This window comes from Nymphaea colorata, chromosome 9 (genome assembly GCF_008831285.2).
Source record: "Nymphaea colorata isolate Beijing-Zhang1983 chromosome 9, ASM883128v2, whole genome shotgun sequence".
Classification (NCBI taxonomy): Eukaryota; Viridiplantae; Streptophyta; class Magnoliopsida; order Nymphaeales; family Nymphaeaceae; genus Nymphaea; species Nymphaea colorata.
The window spans coordinates 23,376,094-23,395,310 of record NC_045146.1 but is presented as its reverse complement, the minus strand read 5'-3'; the positions used below and the strand labels follow the sequence as shown (position 1 = coordinate 23,395,310).

At 37.9% G+C, this 19,217-nt stretch overlaps 3 protein-coding genes across 6 annotated transcripts; 1 reads left to right on the top strand and 2 right to left on the bottom strand.

The window, feature by feature from the left end:
• The first annotated feature begins 456 nt into the window (after positions 1-456).
• On the top strand, positions 457-18,873 carry LOC116260165 (protein DETOXIFICATION 46, chloroplastic-like). 2 transcript variants are annotated; one of them, XM_031638290.2, is made up of 15 exons: positions 457-563; positions 718-1,180; positions 1,317-1,411; positions 10,265-10,373; positions 11,450-11,505; positions 12,257-12,312; positions 14,363-14,501; positions 14,653-14,790; positions 14,880-14,948; positions 15,088-15,198; positions 15,613-15,741; positions 16,553-16,630; positions 17,915-17,983; positions 18,117-18,179; positions 18,306-18,873. In XM_031638290.2, the coding sequence occupies exons 2-15, from the start codon at positions 760-762 to the stop codon at positions 18,405-18,407; spliced, it is 1,635 nt and encodes a 544-aa protein (XP_031494150.1). In that variant the 5' UTR covers positions 457-563; positions 718-759; the 3' UTR covers positions 18,408-18,873. The 2 variants fall into 2 exon arrangements, with proteins under 2 accessions (XP_031494150.1, XP_049935431.1); XM_050079474.1 differs by lacking the exon at positions 457-563 and having other exon boundaries at positions 614-1,180.
• Positions 2,502-5,165, bottom strand: LOC126410362 (uncharacterized). Its single transcript, XM_050079473.1, has 2 exons — positions 3,146-5,165; positions 2,502-3,059 (listed from the first exon to the last, which is right to left on the bottom strand). The coding sequence occupies exons 1-2, from the start codon at positions 5,146-5,148 to the stop codon at positions 2,885-2,887; spliced, it is 2,178 nt and encodes a 725-aa protein (XP_049935430.1). The 5' UTR covers positions 5,149-5,165; the 3' UTR covers positions 2,502-2,884.
• LOC126410361 (uncharacterized) lies at positions 5,386-9,292 on the bottom strand. Of its 3 annotated transcripts, none has more exons than XM_050079472.1 (3): positions 9,219-9,292; positions 5,878-7,881; positions 5,386-5,791 (listed from the first exon to the last, which is right to left on the bottom strand). In XM_050079472.1, the coding sequence occupies exons 1-3, from the start codon at positions 9,290-9,292 to the stop codon at positions 5,617-5,619; spliced, it is 2,253 nt and encodes a 750-aa protein (XP_049935429.1). In that variant the 3' UTR covers positions 5,386-5,616. The 3 variants fall into 3 exon arrangements, 2 of the variants coding, with proteins under 2 accessions (XP_049935429.1, XP_049935428.1); XM_050079471.1 differs by lacking the exon at positions 9,219-9,292 and adding an exon at positions 8,490-8,807; XR_007574212.1 differs by lacking the exons at positions 5,878-7,881; positions 9,219-9,292 and adding an exon at positions 8,490-8,807 and having other exon boundaries at positions 5,656-5,791.
• Positions 18,874-19,217: the final 344 nt, after the last annotated feature.

Sequence of the window (19,217 nt, the reverse complement as noted above, 5' to 3'; positions counted from 1 at the left end):
CAGACACAAAAAAGACTTTTCTTTCCATTCTTTTCTCTCCTTCTTACTCCATCCAAACAAGTGGCAAGAAAAACACGCTCTAGTTGAGTTTCTTCATTTAACACATAATAAAGGGATAAGTGAATTAATTCAAAGCTAAAGCATGTTTTCGTTATATTACCAAAATTTGAGCGTTCTTTTGTTTATTTTTTATTATTTATTGTCATTATCTTTTATTTACTTTTTCTTCAGGTTGTCGATGTAAATTCAATGAATGCCAAAAAAAAAAAATGAAACCCGTTTACACTTCACGCCCAGCGTAGCATGAAAGTGATGTGACCGAAGCGGACGAGATCACGTGTTAATTTGGCCAGAGTGAACGTCCTGCAGCCGACCGTTGGAACATGGTGACGTAGCACCCGCTTGTCGAGACTCCCGTAGTGACGGTCCCACCAAAAGCCGGTGGCCTGCTAGGCGGGAAAGATGAAGAAGATTGAACAGCCCTTCTCGGTTTCCCCTCCCTCTTTCTCTCTCACACTCTCCCGTCATCATGGGTGTTCCAATCTCTAGGGACGGGTTAATAGGTAGGAATCTTAATCTATCCTTTTCTCGATGGAACGTTTCGAGCATGTATTCTTACGTGGTTTAACGAGGACCATTGGTGGAATTTCGACCGAACCATCTGGTCTCTCTCTCTCGCTCGCTCTTGGTCTCTCATTGTGCAATCCCTTCTTGCAGGATCCCCACTCCTGAGAGTCTGAGACCTTGCTCTTCTTCGGCATGGCGGCAAGAGCCACCTGGGGTTCCCACCCGCCTTGCCTCTTCCTGACCAGCTCTCGGTGGCACCCTGCTGCTTTCCGCTCTTTGAAGCCCTTTCCTCTTGACTCGCCGCTGACCCGTTCGAGACGCAGGATTCGTTGTTGCGCCTCACCGACGATCGGACCTTTTGACGATGGACCTAAAAGTATTGGTTCTGGGGAGGACGGGCCGGTCTTGGCCAGGGAGGAGCAGATTGTGGGGAGCGCTGAAGGGGGACATATCAGTTTGGGGGGGAATCTGCAGGGTGGTATCTGGCAGCAGGTGAAGGATATCGCAATGTTTGCTGCTCCGGCGACCGGCCTCTGGCTATGCAGCCCGATGATGAGTCTCATCGACACGGCAGTCGTCGGGCAGAGCAGTGCGGTGGAGCTCGCGGCTTTAGGTTGGTGTCCTTTCTCTCCGTTAGTTTTGTTGAATTTGTTGAAACACAGAAAACGGATGAGCGGATTGCTAACAATAGAACTCATCGATTCATTCTCGTCCCTTTCATGGACTTCGCACTGGTGTTGAATGAACAGGGCCGGGAACGGTTGTTTGTGATTACATGAGCTTCGTATTCATGTTCCTGTCAATCGCTACCTCCAACCTGGTTGCTACTTCTCTTGCAAGAAAGGTCCATTCACATGCATTTTACTACGATTTCTGTCTACTTTCATTTAATCTCATTCTTATAGAAGGACTGACCTAACCTAACGCAAGAAGCTAAAACTATGTAAAGATCATGCCATTTAGTTATATCCGAGATTCAAATGTCAAGCTGGATACATGTTCAAATGCCTTTGTTCTTGATATATAACGGAAGATTCAAGACTCTTTAGCCAGAAACATCAAGCTGCATGTGTTTTCAAACGCCACAACAATATTCTCAGAAGATTAAACAGGTTCTTGAACCAGGCTTGTCTTTGCAGAAGAGTGTCAGCCTGAATTCTTAGCAACTCCAATACCTATATCCTCCTGTGGCCATGACCTGAAGGACATTCTCTGATAGAGTTTGACAGCCTGTCATACGTTGGTCAAACCCTTTCTCTTTGTGCTTAGGTTGGTTCACTTGTGTAAATTGCTGGAAGACTTCCATGCACTTTTATATGTTCATGAACCCTTCTGTAGATAGCCAACAGGCCAAATGTTAGGGGTCTGAAACGCACTCCAGCTTCGACAGTATTCTCAATGATGTTATTGCTTCTATACTTAGTGTGAGAATGATAGCGGACAGCTCAATCAAATCTCCAACTTCATGATTTTTTGCAAAAGCTATCGCTCATTTAAATGTCAGTTCCTTTGTCATGAAGTTGCCTCTTTATAACTAATTAGTTCCTAATTCTACAGTAAGTGATTTTCTCTGAAGTGTCCACTACTTTTCATCTGAGACACATCACCATTACTTACTGTCACATATTTAGATCCTGGTGCTGGAAGCATGAAGGCAATAGTTATTTGTTTCTTCACATCTGTGACAATTAGTCTATTACTACTCCTTGAGGACTGTAGGCAATGAGTTCTTGGTTACCAATTCTCCATGATATTGAGATCCATGCTTGAAACCATTATGTGTATACTTCTGTATGAAAAGTATGTAATGTATTGTTGTTTTCCAGCAGTAAAACCTTCTTGATACTCCAAGAGTCCAAGTCACATTGGTACAGCGATTTTGCGCTAGTACGGTACTGGTACATGGGTATGGCAGTGATCGTTTTCAGGTCGAAACCGGTCCAAACCACAATTTCCTTTTGTTTTCAGTTTTAAGCATTGTGTATTGAGTATGAATTTTGTTTTGAATTTGTGTTTTTGTGGAATTTTGTATATATATACATATACACTTGTGCTATGTCACACGGATACGGGTACGGGTATCCTATGGATACGGGTACGGGTACGGGGACACGACATTTTCAAAATTTTAGGATACGCGGATACGGCGAATATTATATTCAAAAAAATTAAAAATGATAATAAAGAAAGTCTCAAACAAAACATTGTTCATCACCAATCTCAAAAGTGATAACTACTAAGACATAAGGAAGAAAGTCTCAAAGAAAGTTACAAAACATTATTCATCAATCATCACAAAACATTGTTCATCATCATTCTAGTCATCATCAATGCCCAAATCATCGTTCTCCCCAATCTCCTCTTCTTCCACAATAGAAGATGTTGAGGGAATACAAGGTTCTTCGAATCTTGAATTAACAACTTCAAGTTCATTCTCTTGTTCTAAGTTAAAGTCGTCAACATTCACGTCCCAATATTTAGTTTCTCCTTCCCTACAAGACAAAAAAATTGTAATTATTATGATGTTAGCGAATAAGAAGAGAAACATCTAAATCAATAAATCATATACTTAATTTACCTATATTCTTCTTTGTTCCGTGATAGAAGCCGAAGGTTAGAATGCACATAAACCAGATTTTCTGCACGTTTGCTTGTGAGATTATTTCGTTTTATAGTGTGGATTTGTGAATATGTACTCCAATTTCTCTCACTGCATGAAGATGTAGCAGGTTGAACTAGCAATCTGAAAGCAAGGTATTGAAGAGTAGGATAAGCAGTTCCATGTTTAATCCACCAAGATAAAGATGGATAATTATCTTTGTCTACAGTTGCACCTACATCTTCTCCAATTCCAGTAGAAAACCTTTCAAACTCATCATTAGCTCGGCGATTTTGATGTACATCAATGAAAATCCTATTAATACATGCTACTCTGTTTGTTGATAATTCTAGATCCAGATGTGGTGGGGTTCTTCCAACACCCCCTGTAAGCCACTTTTTTCCATAATATTTAGGATTTAATGTATGTGCCATGCATTGAAGAGGATTGCTACTTTTATCCCATCTTGCAATCAATATTCTATGCACATGATCAAAAAATGCTGAATCTTCAAGTGCAATACTTTTTTTTTCATGCTTAAAAATAACCTCTTGGATTTTTTCAATCATAGTGTCCCACATCTCATACACACAGTGCAACGTTGAATTATCACAATCAAGAACTCTCAACATCTCCCAGATCGGCTCTGTGAATGCAAGAAAATAAAAGATTTGATCCCACCACTTGTCTTCAAGAATCATTCCTTTGATTGCTTGAGCTTTGTCATCATCATCAGCACGGTAGAAACTCCAATCATCATCAGTCACCATACTGATCAATGCACTTTTCACCCTTTTTATCCTTTTGACCATAACAATTAGAGATGCAAAACGTGTCTCTGCAACTCTTAATAATTTTAGATCAGAATGCTTGTTATAAATGGAAAGTGCATGTTGATGATTTACTATGAAATTTCTGATGTTCCTCACATCCTTTTCCAAGTCTTCAATCCACGAACATAATTCATAAGCATGAGGATCTTGCTCTTTACTTGGTGGATTGCATATACTCTTTAGAGCCAAATTTAAACTATGAACTGCACAAGAAGTCCAAAAGATATGAGGGTACTCCTTTTCTATCGCAATACCAGCTGCTCTACATACAGGTGCATTGTCTGTAATTAGCTGAACAACGTTTTCTTTCCCCACTTCTTCAATTATTTCCATAAACAATCCTTTCAGATACTCAGCACTTTTGTATTCACCAGATGCATCTATTGCTTTCAAGAAAATTGGTCCATTTGCTGAAGTTGCAATGAAATTAATAAGAGGGCGTCGTTGCAAATCTGTCCAGCCATCAGAAACAATAGAAACTCCGTGTTGATCCCAAGTGAACTTTTGAGACTCTAACAATTTGTTCACTCGAGTCATCTGTTGTTCTAGTAGTACAGTGCGAAGCCTTTCAGAACTAGGGGGAACATACCCAGTCAAGTTAGAATTTGCAATAGATGTAACTAAGTCTCTCCAATATGGACTTCTAGCTACATTAAATGGTATGCAATTAGCATAGAAAAATGTCGCCACTTTTAGATCTAATTCTCGCCGTCCTTGTAAACTAAATGAATCCTTAATTGATTTCTGATGAACATCAACAACTTTTCTTTTTTTGGTAGGATTCTGAATATCATCATGTAAAATTGAAGCAATGTCAATGAAACCAGATCCAGATGATGTGCTTTTCTTATTCTCAAAGGCTTTTTGTTCTTTCTTCAACTGAGCCAAAGTCTCGTTAGTGATTTTCTTACATGGTTGAATTCCTTTTTGACTGATTTTTAATAGATGTGCTTTCACTCTTGTATATGATCCATTGAACTGTCCTTCACAAAAATTACACCTAAAAAAAGCATTTCCACCGCCTCCAGGAGGTTTCCCCATTAGATTCACGTATGACCATAATGGTGGCTGAGGTGTAGCTGATCCAGAACCACAACTTGTAGGTTGAGAGTCTTGAGACTGAGACACTGTTTTTCCTTTGCTCGCCATACTAGATTAAACATAATAAAAAACGGAAAAAACGTATAATGAACATAAAATTTATGAAATAAAACAATACAACAAATGACAAAGTATAAACATGCACTGCAGTCACAAAACTTCAGATATTCAGAAGCAGAACGAAGGCTGAATAGTGAACAGGAACATCCAAGAATTGTAAATGATAGTACTGCCAGACTGAATAGTGAACAGCTATGTCACACGGATACGGGTACGGGTATCCTATGGATACGGGTACGGGTACGGGGACACGACATTTTCAAAATTTTAGGATACGCGGATACGGCGAATATTATATTCAAAAAAATTAAAAATGATAATAAAGAAAGTCTCAAACAAAACATTGTTCATCACCAATCTCAAAAGTGATAACTACTAAGACATAAGGAAGAAAGTCTCAAAGAAAGTTACAAAACATTATTCATCAATCATCACAAAACATTGTTCATCATCATTCTAGTCATCATCAATGCCCAAATCATCGTTCTCCCCAATCTCCTCTTCTTCCACAATAGAAGATGTTGAGGGAATACAAGGTTCTTCGAATCTTGAATTAACAACTTCAAGTTCATTCTCTTGTTCTAAGTTAAAGTCGTCAACATTCACGTCCCAATATTTAGTTTCTCCTTCCCTACAAGACAAAAAAATTGTAATTATTATGATGTTAGCGAATAAGAAGAGAAACATCTAAATCAATAAATCATATACTTAATTTACCTATATTCTTCTTTGTTCCGTGATAGAAGCCGAAGGTTAGAATGCACATAAACCAGATTTTCTGCACGTTTGCTTGTGAGATTATTTCGTTTTATAGTGTGGATTTGTGAATATGTACTCCAATTTCTCTCACTGCATGAAGATGTAGCAGGTTGAACTAGCAATCTGAAAGCAAGGTATTGAAGAGTAGGATAAGCAGTTCCATGTTTAATCCACCAAGATAAAGATGGATAATTATCTTTGTCTACAGTTGCACCTACATCTTCTCCAATTCCAGTAGAAAACCTTTCAAACTCATCATTAGCTCGGCGATTTTGATGTACATCAATGAAAATCCTATTAATACATGCTACTCTGTTTGTTGATAATTCTAGATCCAGATGTGGTGGGGTTCTTCCAACACCCCCTGTAAGCCACTTTTTTCCATAATATTTAGGATTTAATGTATGTGCCATGCATTGAAGAGGATTGCTACTTTTATCCCATCTTGCAATCAATATTCTATGCACATGATCAAAAAATGCTGAATCTTCAAGTGCAATACTTTTTTTTTCATGCTTAAAAATAACCTCTTGGATTTTTTCAATCATAGTGTCCCACATCTCATACACACAGTGCAACGTTGAATTATCACAATCAAGAACTCTCAACATCTCCCAGATCGGCTCTGTGAATGCAAGAAAATAAAAGATTTGATCCCACCACTTGTCTTCAAGAATCATTCCTTTGATTGCTTGAGCTTTGTCATCATCATCAGCACGGTAGAAACTCCAATCATCATCAGTCACCATACTGATCAATGCACTTTTCACCCTTTTTATCCTTTTGACCATAACAATTAGAGATGCAAAACGTGTCTCTGCAACTCTTAATAATTTTAGATCAGAATGCTTGTTATAAATGGAAAGTGCATGTTGATGATTTACTATGAAATTTCTGATGTTCCTCACATCCTTTTCCAAGTCTTCAATCCACGAACATAATTCATAAGCATGAGGATCTTGCTCTTTACTTGGTGGATTGCATATACTCTTTAGAGCCAAATTTAAACTATGAACTGCACAAGAAGTCCAAAAGATATGAGGGTACTCCTTTTCTATCGCAATACCAGCTGCTCTACATACAGGTGCATTGTCTGTAATTAGCTGAACAACGTTTTCTTTCCCCACTTCTTCAATTATTTCCATAAACAATCCTTTCAGATACTCAGCACTTTTGTATTCACCAGATGCATCTATTGCTTTCAAGAAAATTGGTCCATTTGCTGAAGTTGCAATGAAATTAATAAGAGGGCGTCGTTGCAAATCTGTCCAGCCATCAGAAACAATAGAAACTCCGTGTTGATCCCAAGTGAACTTTTGAGACTCTAACAATTTGTTCACTCGAGTCATCTGTTGTTCTAGTAGTACAGTGCGAAGCCTTTCAGAACTAGGGGGAACATACCCAGTCAAGTTAGAATTTGCAATAGATGTAACTAAGTCTCTCCAATATGGACTTCTAGCTACATTAAATGGTATGCAATTAGCATAGAAAAATGTCGCCACTTTTAGATCTAATTCTCGCCGTCCTTGTAAACTAAATGAATCCTTAATTGATTTCTGATGAACATCAACAACTTTTCTTTTTTTGGTAGGATTCTGAATATCATCATGTAAAATTGAAGCAATGTCAATGAAACCAGATCCAGATGATGTGCTTTTCTTATTCTCAAAGGCTTTTTGTTCTTTCTTCAACTGAGCCAAAGTCTCGTTAGTGATTTTCTTACATGGTTGAATTCCTTTTTGACTGATTTTTAATAGATGTGCTTTCACTCTTGTATATGATCCATTGAACTGTCCTTCACAAAAATTACACCTAAAAAAAGCATTTCCACCGCCTCCAGGAGGTTTCCCCATTAGATTCACGTATGACCATAATGGTGGCTGAGGTGTAGCTGATCCAGAACCACAACTTGTAGGTTGAGAGTCTTGAGACTGAGACACTGTTTTTCCTTTGCTCGCCATACTAGATTAAACATAATAAAAAAACGGAAAAAACGTATAATGAACATAAAATTTATGAAATAAAACAATACAACAAATGACAAAGTATAAACATGCACTGCAGTCACAAAACTTCAGATATTCAGAAGCAGAACGAAGGCTGAATAGTGAACAGGAACATCCAAGAATTGTAAATGATAGTACTGCCAGACTGAATAGTGAACAGGAACAGAAGCAGTTCGTTAAAGCCTAAAACTAAAAGAAACATGAACAATAGCGAAGGCTGAAGTGAATAGATTAGTGAACAGTGAACAGGAACATTCACGAATGGTAAATTATATGTTAATGTCATCTAGATATCACGTATTCATCATTGTCTAGCATCATGAACAACAGCTAAGGCAAAATCCCCAAATCGGTTATACACCCAAAACGGCAAAATCCCCAAATCCCAAAATCAAACAAAAACAAGAAAACATCGCACATAGCATTGAAGAATATGATTCTAAACCGTCCAATCTTCAAACCAAAACATCCCCAAATCAGATTTTAATACCCAATGTAAAAAATCCCCAAATAAAAGTTGAAACCCTAACTTCTATTATCGAAAATAATCGACAAAACACCTACCTGCCTGTCGCTGGCTGCCGCCGGACGCCACCGGAAGTCGCCGTCGATCGCCGGAGCTCGCCGTCGCCCGCCATTGGCTTACTGTGCTGCCAGCCTGCTGCGTTAGCCGTGGAGGGTAAACGAAGGTCGAGCGTCGAGGGTAGATGTTAGTGCGTAAAACAAAACGCGGGTTAAAAAATCAGTTATACAAGTGGTTTGGATCGGGTCTGACCTAGACCCGATCCAAAACGTATCCAGCCGTATCGCCGTGTCGGGATCCCCGTGTCCGCGTGTCGACACCGGTACTCGACCCAGTCTGCCGTATCCGTGTGACATAGGTGAACAGGAACAGAAGCAGTTCGTTAAAGCCTAAAACTAAAAGAAACATGAACAATAGCGAAGGCTGAAGTGAATAGATTAGTGAACAGTGAACAGGAACATTCACGAATGGTAAATTATATGTTAATGTCATCTAGATATCACGTATTCATCATTGTCTAGCATCATGAACAACAGCTAAGGCAAAATCCCCAAATCGGTTATACACCCAAAACGGCAAAATCCCCAAATCCCAAAATCAAACAAAAACAAGAAAACATCGCACATAGCATTGAAGAATATGATTCTAAACCGTCCAATCTTCAAACCAAAACATCCCCAAATCAGATTTTAATACCCAATGTAAAAAATCCCCAAATAAAAGTTGAAACCCTAACTTCTATTATCGAAAATAATCGACAAAACACCTACCTGCCTGTCGCTGGCTGCCGCCGGACGCCACCGGAAGTCGCCGTCGATCGCCGGAGCTCGCCGTCGCCCGCCATTGGCTTACTGTGCTGCCAGCCTGCTGCGTTAGCCGTGGAGGGTAAACGAAGGTCGAGCGTCGAGGGTAGATGTTAGTGCGTAAAACAAAACGCGGGTTAAAAAATCAGTTATACAAGTGGTTTGGATCGGGTCTGACCTAGACCCGATCCAAAACGTATCCAGCCGTATCGCCGTGTCGGGATCCCCGTGTCCGCGTGTCGACACCGGTACTCGACCCAGTCTGCCGTATCCGTGTGACATAGCACTTGTGTATAGATATCTTGTTCATACATTCTTTTTTTATCATAAAATACCCAGGTTTTCTCAAATTGCCATACTGATGCCAACTTCCCCATACCCGTACCTGAACCCGTACCCGTACCTAGGTGACTTAGTTGATGCTTTTAACCTTTAAGTACTTTAAACCCATCTCCATAATTATTATTCTACCTCCTACCATACAAAGATGGCCAAGGTGGTCAAAATGAAAAGGATGTGGATGGTTTGTTGTTGGAAAATATAGCCTCATACTGCAGGGATTTCATGGAACTTTGGTATATTCATTAGCAGCATTCAAGAAATATGAATTGAAAGCGGGGCTAGGCAAGAAGATGGTAGAGTAAAGAATGCTTCGACAGGGGGTACCAAGACAGAAAAATACAGACTGATCAAGTAACTGGGAACTCCTTTAAGTTTTTAATCTCCCAAGACATGAACATTATGACATGAATGAATATGAAACACCTTCAGGCCTGGGTAGTTTCCAATTTAGTTTCAGCTTGAAACAATTTGATATTTTCTTCCTATGTGCTTTTATAGATTTCTAATTTATTTATCCCATTGTTGACTCAAACTTGTCTAGTGGCAATTAGATCTTACTTTTCTTCTTTGTTGTCCTCACAACTGAAGCTGTATGTATCGTGATGAGTTTCTTTCTCTACTTTACTTTTTCTGGATCTTCTGCTTTAATAATTTCTAATTGATAATTACAGGATAGAGAGGAAGCTCAAGAACACATATCAATGCTACTTTTTATTGCCTTAGTGTGCGGTTTTGGGATGCTTTTTGTTATGAAATTGTTCGGCAACCAGATATTAAGTGGTATGGTGATTTGTAGAATTCTAGTTCTAATAATTAGCTTATGGTGGTATCATTTTCTTCTTTAGTTATATCTTTTCATGGATTACTGGAAATTAACTAGTTTCTTTTCTTTAGAAGTAGATTTTGGTTCTCTTCTATTTTTTGTTCCTTTTCCCTGGCAACCATCTGGTTCTCATAGAAATATTATACCTGATTTAGTAGATTGATATGGCTGTATACATGTATCCTCATGCTTATCTCGGAACCTATATACCTTCTTTGTCATCCAATGACGTGTCTATTTTCCTATATCTTCTCTATTAGTAGCATGAGGTAATGGTTCTCACATTCTTATATCTGCCTCTAAATTGAGTATAAAAGTCTTGATGGTTGGATACGGTGAATTCATCATTGCACAAATATGAAAATTAATGGTTATGGTTATTTCACCATGGTTATGTAAAGCGTTTTAAAGTGGTCATACTACATAGACTATAATTTTGTTCTACTAAAACGTACTGATGGATTGAAAACTCTAAATTCATTGTCAGTTTAGGCTTGGTAGCTTGCACAAGTACATGCACATCCCTTTAAGTGCTTCCACATGCACCATTGTACATAGAGGTGCATATGCTGGAAACATTTCATTCTAGATATGGTAAAATTAATTACATTCTACATGCAATTATCTAAGGTCCTATAATTAGGTGTTTAGAATTGGTTATACTGGGATATATATGAAAAAATGGGTGGCAAACATTTTAATATGCATAGTGAAAATTAGGCAGAAGTGTGAATCTGTGTGTTTGACTATGTAAATTCTACTTTTACTCATGGTGTTGATTCACTTACTTGCACAGCAACTTCTGTTTGCTATGGTCATGCATGTTACCAGATATCAATGATTTAACCTACTGTTGACTTTTGATATTTCACATATGTTACCAACTTCTTGAGTGCAGCTAAATGTCCTAAACGTAATGGTTAATTTATTTGGAAATACCAGCATAAGCTACAGTAACTTGTGCTTCACATTTTTCTCATATTGCATCAGAGTTGTCATTGTAACAGGGTGTTCCTTTTGTGTCATGCTGCAGCTTTTATTGGACCCAAGAATGTACATATAGTGCCTGCTGCGAGCTCATACATTCAGGTTCATACACATTGGAGTTCTGAAAATTATATCCATTTAAGTGTCTGAATTATGATTTATTTCTCATTATGAACATAAAGTCATAACGAAAGAATATCTCTTTGGCTTTAAGACATGCACTGAAGCACCTTGTTCAAGTCTTCTTTCCTTAATAGGTCATAATTATTTTTCTCATCAAGTCAGGATTGCTCTAAGGAATTTTTAAGCTTTTCCTTGAAATTTTAAAGTTCTTTGTTTCTAACTTCTGCCCCTACTCTTTGGGCCTTTGAGATACAACTTTCATCTGTAATTGTAGAGAAGACCCTGACTTCCGCTTTCTAAGCACTTTAGAGTCGCCTAGAAGCGTAGGTGACCATAAGTGGGGGGCAAGTTTTTCTTCACTTTTTGCGTTTTTGACATTTAAAAGAATAAGAAAATGTGTGGTTGTAATTAGTATAATCATATGGGTTTTCTTTCAATTGCTTTCGGTTATTTCATATTAATGCTTTAGACTTATTTTGGGTCCTTGCTAGGCTGGCTAGTCCTTCCAAGGGGCCAGATTCTAGTGACCTTCTTAACCATATCATGGTTAGTGCTTTTGACTATCTAAGCATGTAAGGAAATTACACAGGAATTTTGGCTCTTTGGTTTTCCTTCCATATAATTTGTTACTCTGTGATCTACTTCAAAGATTCATGATTTTGTTATTCTTTTTTCAACCTTGTCATTTAATGTTGGTTAAAGTAAAACTTGTCTGCTGCTTTCCACCTAGATTCGGGGCTTGGCATGGCCTGCAGTTCTTGTGGGTATGGTTGCTCAAAGTGCAAGGTAAACACTTTCTTCACGGTTCTTACAGTGTACATTTCTTAGTTCAGTCTCCTTTATGACATTGATTGATTTCAGCTTTGGCCATTCCTTTTCTGTTTCTAGATTAAACAAATAGTTAGATTTATTCTTTAGTTTGTGGTTGATTTAATGCATTTGCAGACATTTTGAAACTGCTCATTCATATTCATATGTTAGACTTTTGGTAGTCTATGACGATGGTTTTAATTCCACTTTATCTTGTGCCTAATACACCAAATGGAAATTCCTTTTATTGAATTGCCTTTCATTCTTCTTAATCATCCAAGTAACACATGAATTGAAGCTCCAGATCTGCATTCAGACAAGAAAATGAAAGCAGAATGAAAGGATAGAGTAAGATGGCAATAGAAAGTCGCTAATGTGAAGCTAATATTTTAATTTAAATATGTAACAAACACAAATAGCTGGATTATATCCAATTGAACGGATGGGCAGAAAGATAAAGGAAATTCCATAAAATAGATAGAATCATAGAAGGAATGTTTATGTTGCATTTCTTAGGCCTTGTTTGGATGTGCTTCTGTTTATTGTTTAGATAAATAAGTTTACTTCCCTTAGGTTATAATGGAAACCACCCTGGCAAAACTTTGGGAAAGTGGATTATTTATCTTTAAATATACTGAACTTATTGGAAAAATGAAACGAAACAAGAAAAATTGCTATATGGAATAAACATAAGTAGAAAAGGAGCTATTCAGAAAGACATGCCATGGGGGTTAAAGAAAGAATATGGGGAAGAAGCGGATAGGTATGAATGGGAAGATAACATAAGATATTACAAGGGAGAACAAATAAAACCTTACGTTAAATTGATCTAACAAATCCAAAAGCTTCTTTGGCTTGTACAATTGTTAAACCTTAGGGAACATGAGACTGGGAGCGCCTCAGCAAGAGAAACAGATGACCCATCTGATCTCATGTATTGAGAGATTGACAAAGAATTTTAAGAACAGAAAAGTGTTTTCGTGGAAAATAAAACTAAACATTGCAGCTCTGTGATATTTGTTCGACACAAATGCAGGGTCCAGGTGTAGGTAGGGTACATACACACACCCAAATTGCCAACAAACGACAAAATTAACTATTCATAAACAACAAGCTACCTTTCTATCAACGATTCAACAAAAATGAAAGCAATTTGTCACATACCATGGTAAACAATATATTACTAGATTCGTAAGATACTAAAGCATAAAAATCATTCTATCAATATACTGTCTGTTTGGACTCAAGAAGGCTGGTGTCCGCAGAGAGAGAGAGAGAGAGAGAGAGGAAAAGGAAGGGGGAAGGGTAGAGTCAAGTCAGAACTAATGAATTGGGGATTTCTATTTTTTGTTCTCTTTTTTTAGAGTCAATTGGAGGACAATTTCATACCAGAGCCATTTTGAGCACATCCGGCTTACTACTTGTTTGAATATGGTGTTCATTCATTTCTGGACAACCATTGTCCAGAACCATTGTTCAATATGTCAAACAGAATACCTTAACAAGTGGTAGAGTTAGTGATGAATAAGTGGTAAGAGGGAACTGTGATTGTTGTCAAGCTGAACACCCTGGAATTGGGTCAAGTATCAACATTGTCATTCCGTAGCTTGACGTTTTCCATAGTGTTGCTTCCACAAGGGTTGGTCGGCAGGGCTTAACGTGGTTTTTCTAGCTTAGAGGGTTCATCATCACAATTCACCCGCATGTTGTATGCATTTGTAGCTCGTAAATTCTGTAATAAGATTGTCTTGTTTCTTTTGTTTGGATTCTAGTACTTGACCCAATTGAACCACATAGCATGGCATACAGCAGACATGAATGTGCATGTGCAAACTCATAGGTAAGGCGTTATTGCCTGATAAGAAAGGTTCCATGTTGTGTGTCTTGCTTGAAATACAATAAATTTCTGTAATGGAATTGTCTGGAACCTATCATTTTGATGCTTTCTATTTCCTTTACCAATGTGGTACACGCAAATCTGGGATCATCCCTTACAATGTCTGAGACTTGTTGTATCTGTTTGCAGTTTGGCAATGAAAGATTCTTTTGGTCCATTGAAGGTCTTGATTATTGCTAGTTTAGTGAATGGGTTTGGAGATATTATATTGTGCAGTTTCTGGCATTATGGAATTGCTGGTGCTGCATGGGCCACAATGGTTTCGCAAGTATGTGAACATTACATTAGTGTCTAGATCCTCTACTTAGTTACATTGCAGATGTTAATGTTCCATCTATGCATATTTCTTTTGAACATTATGAAGTCATCATAGGATTCATGCGTTACACCATAACCTAACTTGGAAATGATGTTTGCAGTTTATTGGAGCAGTTTTGATGATTGACTCTTTAAACAAGTCTGGTTTCAGTGCTTTCCGGCTGTCAATTCCATCACCAAGTGAACTTTTGCAAATAGTTGAGCTTGCAGCTCCTGTATTCATAACTATGTTTTCCAAGGTATTCTGGTTATTAATTTTTTCATCTTAATTGCATTTTGAGTATTTTTTTTCATTTCTGTACTTTCTAATGTATCATACCATTTTCAGGTGGCATTTTATTCATTTCTTACTTATTTTGCTACGTCAATGGGGACAATTACTCTTGCTGCACATCAGGTTTTTATTGAGACTCAGTTTAGTATCTCAAATATGTTTCCTTTTCTTCTCTTTTACTTGAGCATTTTTTCTATAGTGAGCCGTTTTCCCTGGATAAAATTTTTATGAGTCTAAGGCTTTCTTTCCTCTTCATTTCAAGGTTATGATTGGAGTGTACAGCATGTGTGGTGTATGGGGCGAGCCTCTCTCTCAGACAGCACAGTCATTTATGCCAGAGTTGATATATGGTGCGAAAAGGAATTTAGAGAAGGTCTCTGTTTCTGCCTATGTGCTGTTATGTTCTTTCTTGAAATCTGATTCTGTTGACGTCAGGATATTATGAATTGTGGACATGACTGAGAATGATATCTTGAATCTGTCCCATGGATTTGATTTATTACTAAAATATAGTACAATGTTCTTTCTCAAGAAAAGGAAAAAGTTGATAATGCAATAGATAGGCAATGGTGGTAAAATCTCTTTGTAATGGAAGTAGATCATGCATTTCTTGGTCTCTTTTTCATTTCTTGGATTTGATTTATTACTAAAATAGATAAGCATTCTTCATGATCCTACAAAAAATCTTCTATTGCATCTGTATGAATTTTTCTGCTGTTTTGAAACTTCATATTCATCCTCCGTGTTGTGTTGATAGATATACTAAAATGTTCCTTGTTCAACCCAGGCAAGAATGCTGCTGCAGTCCCTTGTGACCATTGGGATTATTGCTGGATGTATATTGGCAACTATCGGCACAGTGGTTCCATGGCTCTTTCCTTATATTTTCACAAGTGATCTTGGTGTCAGCAGTGAGGTACATTCTCATGATATTAAAATTGTTACATCATTTGCACTCTTCCTTCAAATGTTTTCTTATTTGCTTTCCATCAATTTAGTGATCTGGTTGCTTGCATAAAAAGCTTATTGGATAATGATCGACTAGATGTAAATTCTCGGCCTAAAGATAAAATACCTTGGTAAAAAGTCCTTGTCAATTGTCACTACTTCTGTCTTATGTAAATTGTTGGCTGAAGAGAGAATATTTTGAAAAAAGAAATCTTACTTCTATCTTATCTTCTTGTCACATTGTTGGCCATTTGGTGCATCTCTTTAGGTTGCGGAAATCCATTAAATTGCAAGTGATGCCCAAACAAGTAAAAGAATTAGGATTCTCAGCCCACAATTGAAACATAGCCTCAATATTTTTTGAATCATCTGGTTCATTAAATGCTTTCATGCAAAATTGGCTGAAGTAGGACTAGTAGGAGTATTCCCTGAATTTATTCAGTTTTTATAAGGAGCCAATGCAAAATCATGAACAGCAAATGTTTATTGTTCTGCTAGACCTTGAAATGAAAAAGATCATCATAGTTGTGGGGAATAATCTGCAATATATTGAGATTATTGACCTGCTGCTGCAGTTCAAATATGGCTGACCGTCCATCTATGTTCCACTATTCTATGGCATCCATTTTAATTTTCTGTAGCACTCACGTGGGTGAAAATCTAGGGGTGCTTACAATAGTTACAGCTGATTCTTTCTTTTCTCCTTTTCACTTCTTGTAGTTTGCTCATTGTTTTGGTAGCTGATATTCTTATATATTTTCCTGCACTTTTGCTTGCAGATGAGAACTGTTCTTTTGCCTTACTCTGTCGCTATACTGATTACACCACCAACACTTAGCCTTGAAGGAACCTTACTGGTAAGAATGTCAACTAGAGCCAACACGAAACCATTTACTTTTTGGACTAAAATGCTTTATTTGTAGATGGGCATCATTTCATTTATTAGTCGTTGTATCTTCTGTTTCAAATAAGTCATAACTCATAAATATGGTATTGTGCTTCTAAGGCAATCATTCTTGCATTATGTCTACAATGCAAGGATATATTGAAGTGCAATATTTCCTTTGAATATGTGGAAGCTTTTAGGATGATTCTGTGTGGTGATAAAGTGTAAAGCAGAGGTATCTAGGCAATCGTAGTCCAAAGATCTGGTATTCCATGCTGTAACGGAAAAATGCCTAAATGAATGGGGAAGAATTGCAGCTAAATACTTCACACCTTGCATATGCTTATTCATGTAAGCAGTGAGTTTTTAACTTTGACAACCTTTGTGATCACTAAGATACTCACTATAAACTGATAATTCAACAGCTTCAATACGTTAGGTTGAACTTTGCTCTACTGATTTCACCAATGATGGAAATTTGAGCAATTTTGTGAGGAAAACATTCCATCGTTACCTCATCCCATTCTAGCCAATACCATTAGTTCCATACGGCCCGGTGCTGAATTATTTCTAAACTGGAAGACTTGTTTGCACCAAAGTAGGTTGAGTCCAAAGTTTGACTTTTTATTGTCATTTTTTAAAAGTTTGTTAGTTCATGAGAAATCACCTGGTATTGGGCAGTTGCATTAATTTGGGATGACATGTCGTATCGTGGTAGTAATGGGTTGATACACTGTGTGACTGTCCATATAGATAGTCATGCCAGCAACTTTGGGCTGATACTGGTGGCATCACATCAAGCCAGGGATGCCTGTTTATGCATGTCCGGGTGCACATATGAGATGAAAGCTAGCTACAGTTGTGTATAGATGAGACCATATCATCTTATCCAATATATCACACGTGTTTTAGATTGCAGAAGAAAACTATTTGTAGCAATGGATGGATTGAACCATCAAAAAGCATCTAGAGTTCATGCTCCCAAATTTTCATATGAAATACGATTGATGAATTGATGATTAAGAAATAGCTATTTCTATTTTGACTATCCTTTCCTTGTTCTCTAAGGTGAGGCTGCATGGTGGTACAAGTAGGAAGCAAAAATTTGAGACTTTCAACTCCCATTTTATCATTCTTTGTCTTGATTCTTATTTTCATTGTCTATGGTCTTGTAGTGAACGATCTGTTTTAATGTAGACATAATTTTTGTACAGCTCTTAATCCGAACATTTTCCTCTTTTTTTTTCTTGTATAGGCTGGGAGGGATCTTGCGTTCCTGAGCTTGTCGATGATCAGTTGCTTTTGTCTAGGTGTCCTACTATTGGTATGCCTTCTGCCTTCTTATAACTCAAGGACTTGAAATTAGTATTTTCATAGTGTCATGATGGCACGGGCTTCAAAGCAAGAAAAATATGTTGGATAGTGAGTTGATGTAATCTGCATGCTTCCTTGAACAGCTTACTGTCAACAAAGGATTTGGTCTACCAGGCTGTTGGTGGGCACTGTCCGTATTCCAATGGGTAATATAACCCTCAAACATCTTAGTTTATCCTGAGCAAAAACACAACCCCACCACCCACCCAAACACCCCCACACACAGAGAAGACTTGTTCGCTTGGTAGCTAATGAATTAAAGCATGTCTCAGGTCCGGTTTTTAGCTGCATTCCGGCGATTGACTTCCCCTCAAAGCATGTTATTCTCTGCTGAACTCATCAACAAAAATCTTGGCGAGCTAAAAGCTACGTAGACTTCCCATTATGTCCTTTCCTTCATTGGTTGGTCTTAACAAAGCATATCGTTCATGGATGAATTCGGTGCAGAGAATCTTGGCGAGCTGAAAGCTACAATGGCCTTCCTCTTGGTGGCTGGTTTGCCTTGACTGCTTATCGCATACGATAAGGCTCGTATCTGGGTTCCAGGTTTACTACAAACATGACACTAGCCCAAGATGACATCAGTCTGATTATTGTTTCTCAGTTTGCTGCTCCATTTAATAAGCAGCCACCGGAAGCTGGTCTCTCGCTCAGCAGAATGCCACCAAAATATCAATTTATAAATGGTTCATGGAACATTCAAGTAGATTTTCATCCTTATTCTTTTTGCACCATGTATAAGGTGCAACTGCTATACGTAAAGAGTTACGAAAGTAGCTAAACAAAATTGCTGGGATATTGTAATTTTCTTAAGGCATCATTTATTTACCGTTTGTTCAATACCTCCCGCTCTCTCTCCCCCTGTTCTTTGGTCTTGCAGCGGAAAGGAAACATTCTGCAGGAAATAAACTGTAGCCCTTCTGCTTGTAAGCTTTAAACCAACCCACTTGGATAGATTCTTAGTCGTGATCTTAGTCTGTCAACTTGCTTAACATCTTTGTTTCATCTATAGCCTGTCCTGACTCAAAAAGAAAAATTGCCTCAAGGTCACCAGATATTCTTTTACACCAGTTGTCCGCTGTTGTGATCTTTGTTTTTCCCTTGATGGTTATTGGCTTCCAATTTGTTAAACTTCTTGACAAGGGAATGGATTGCTAGTTTCCAAAAGAAAGCAGATTGAATGA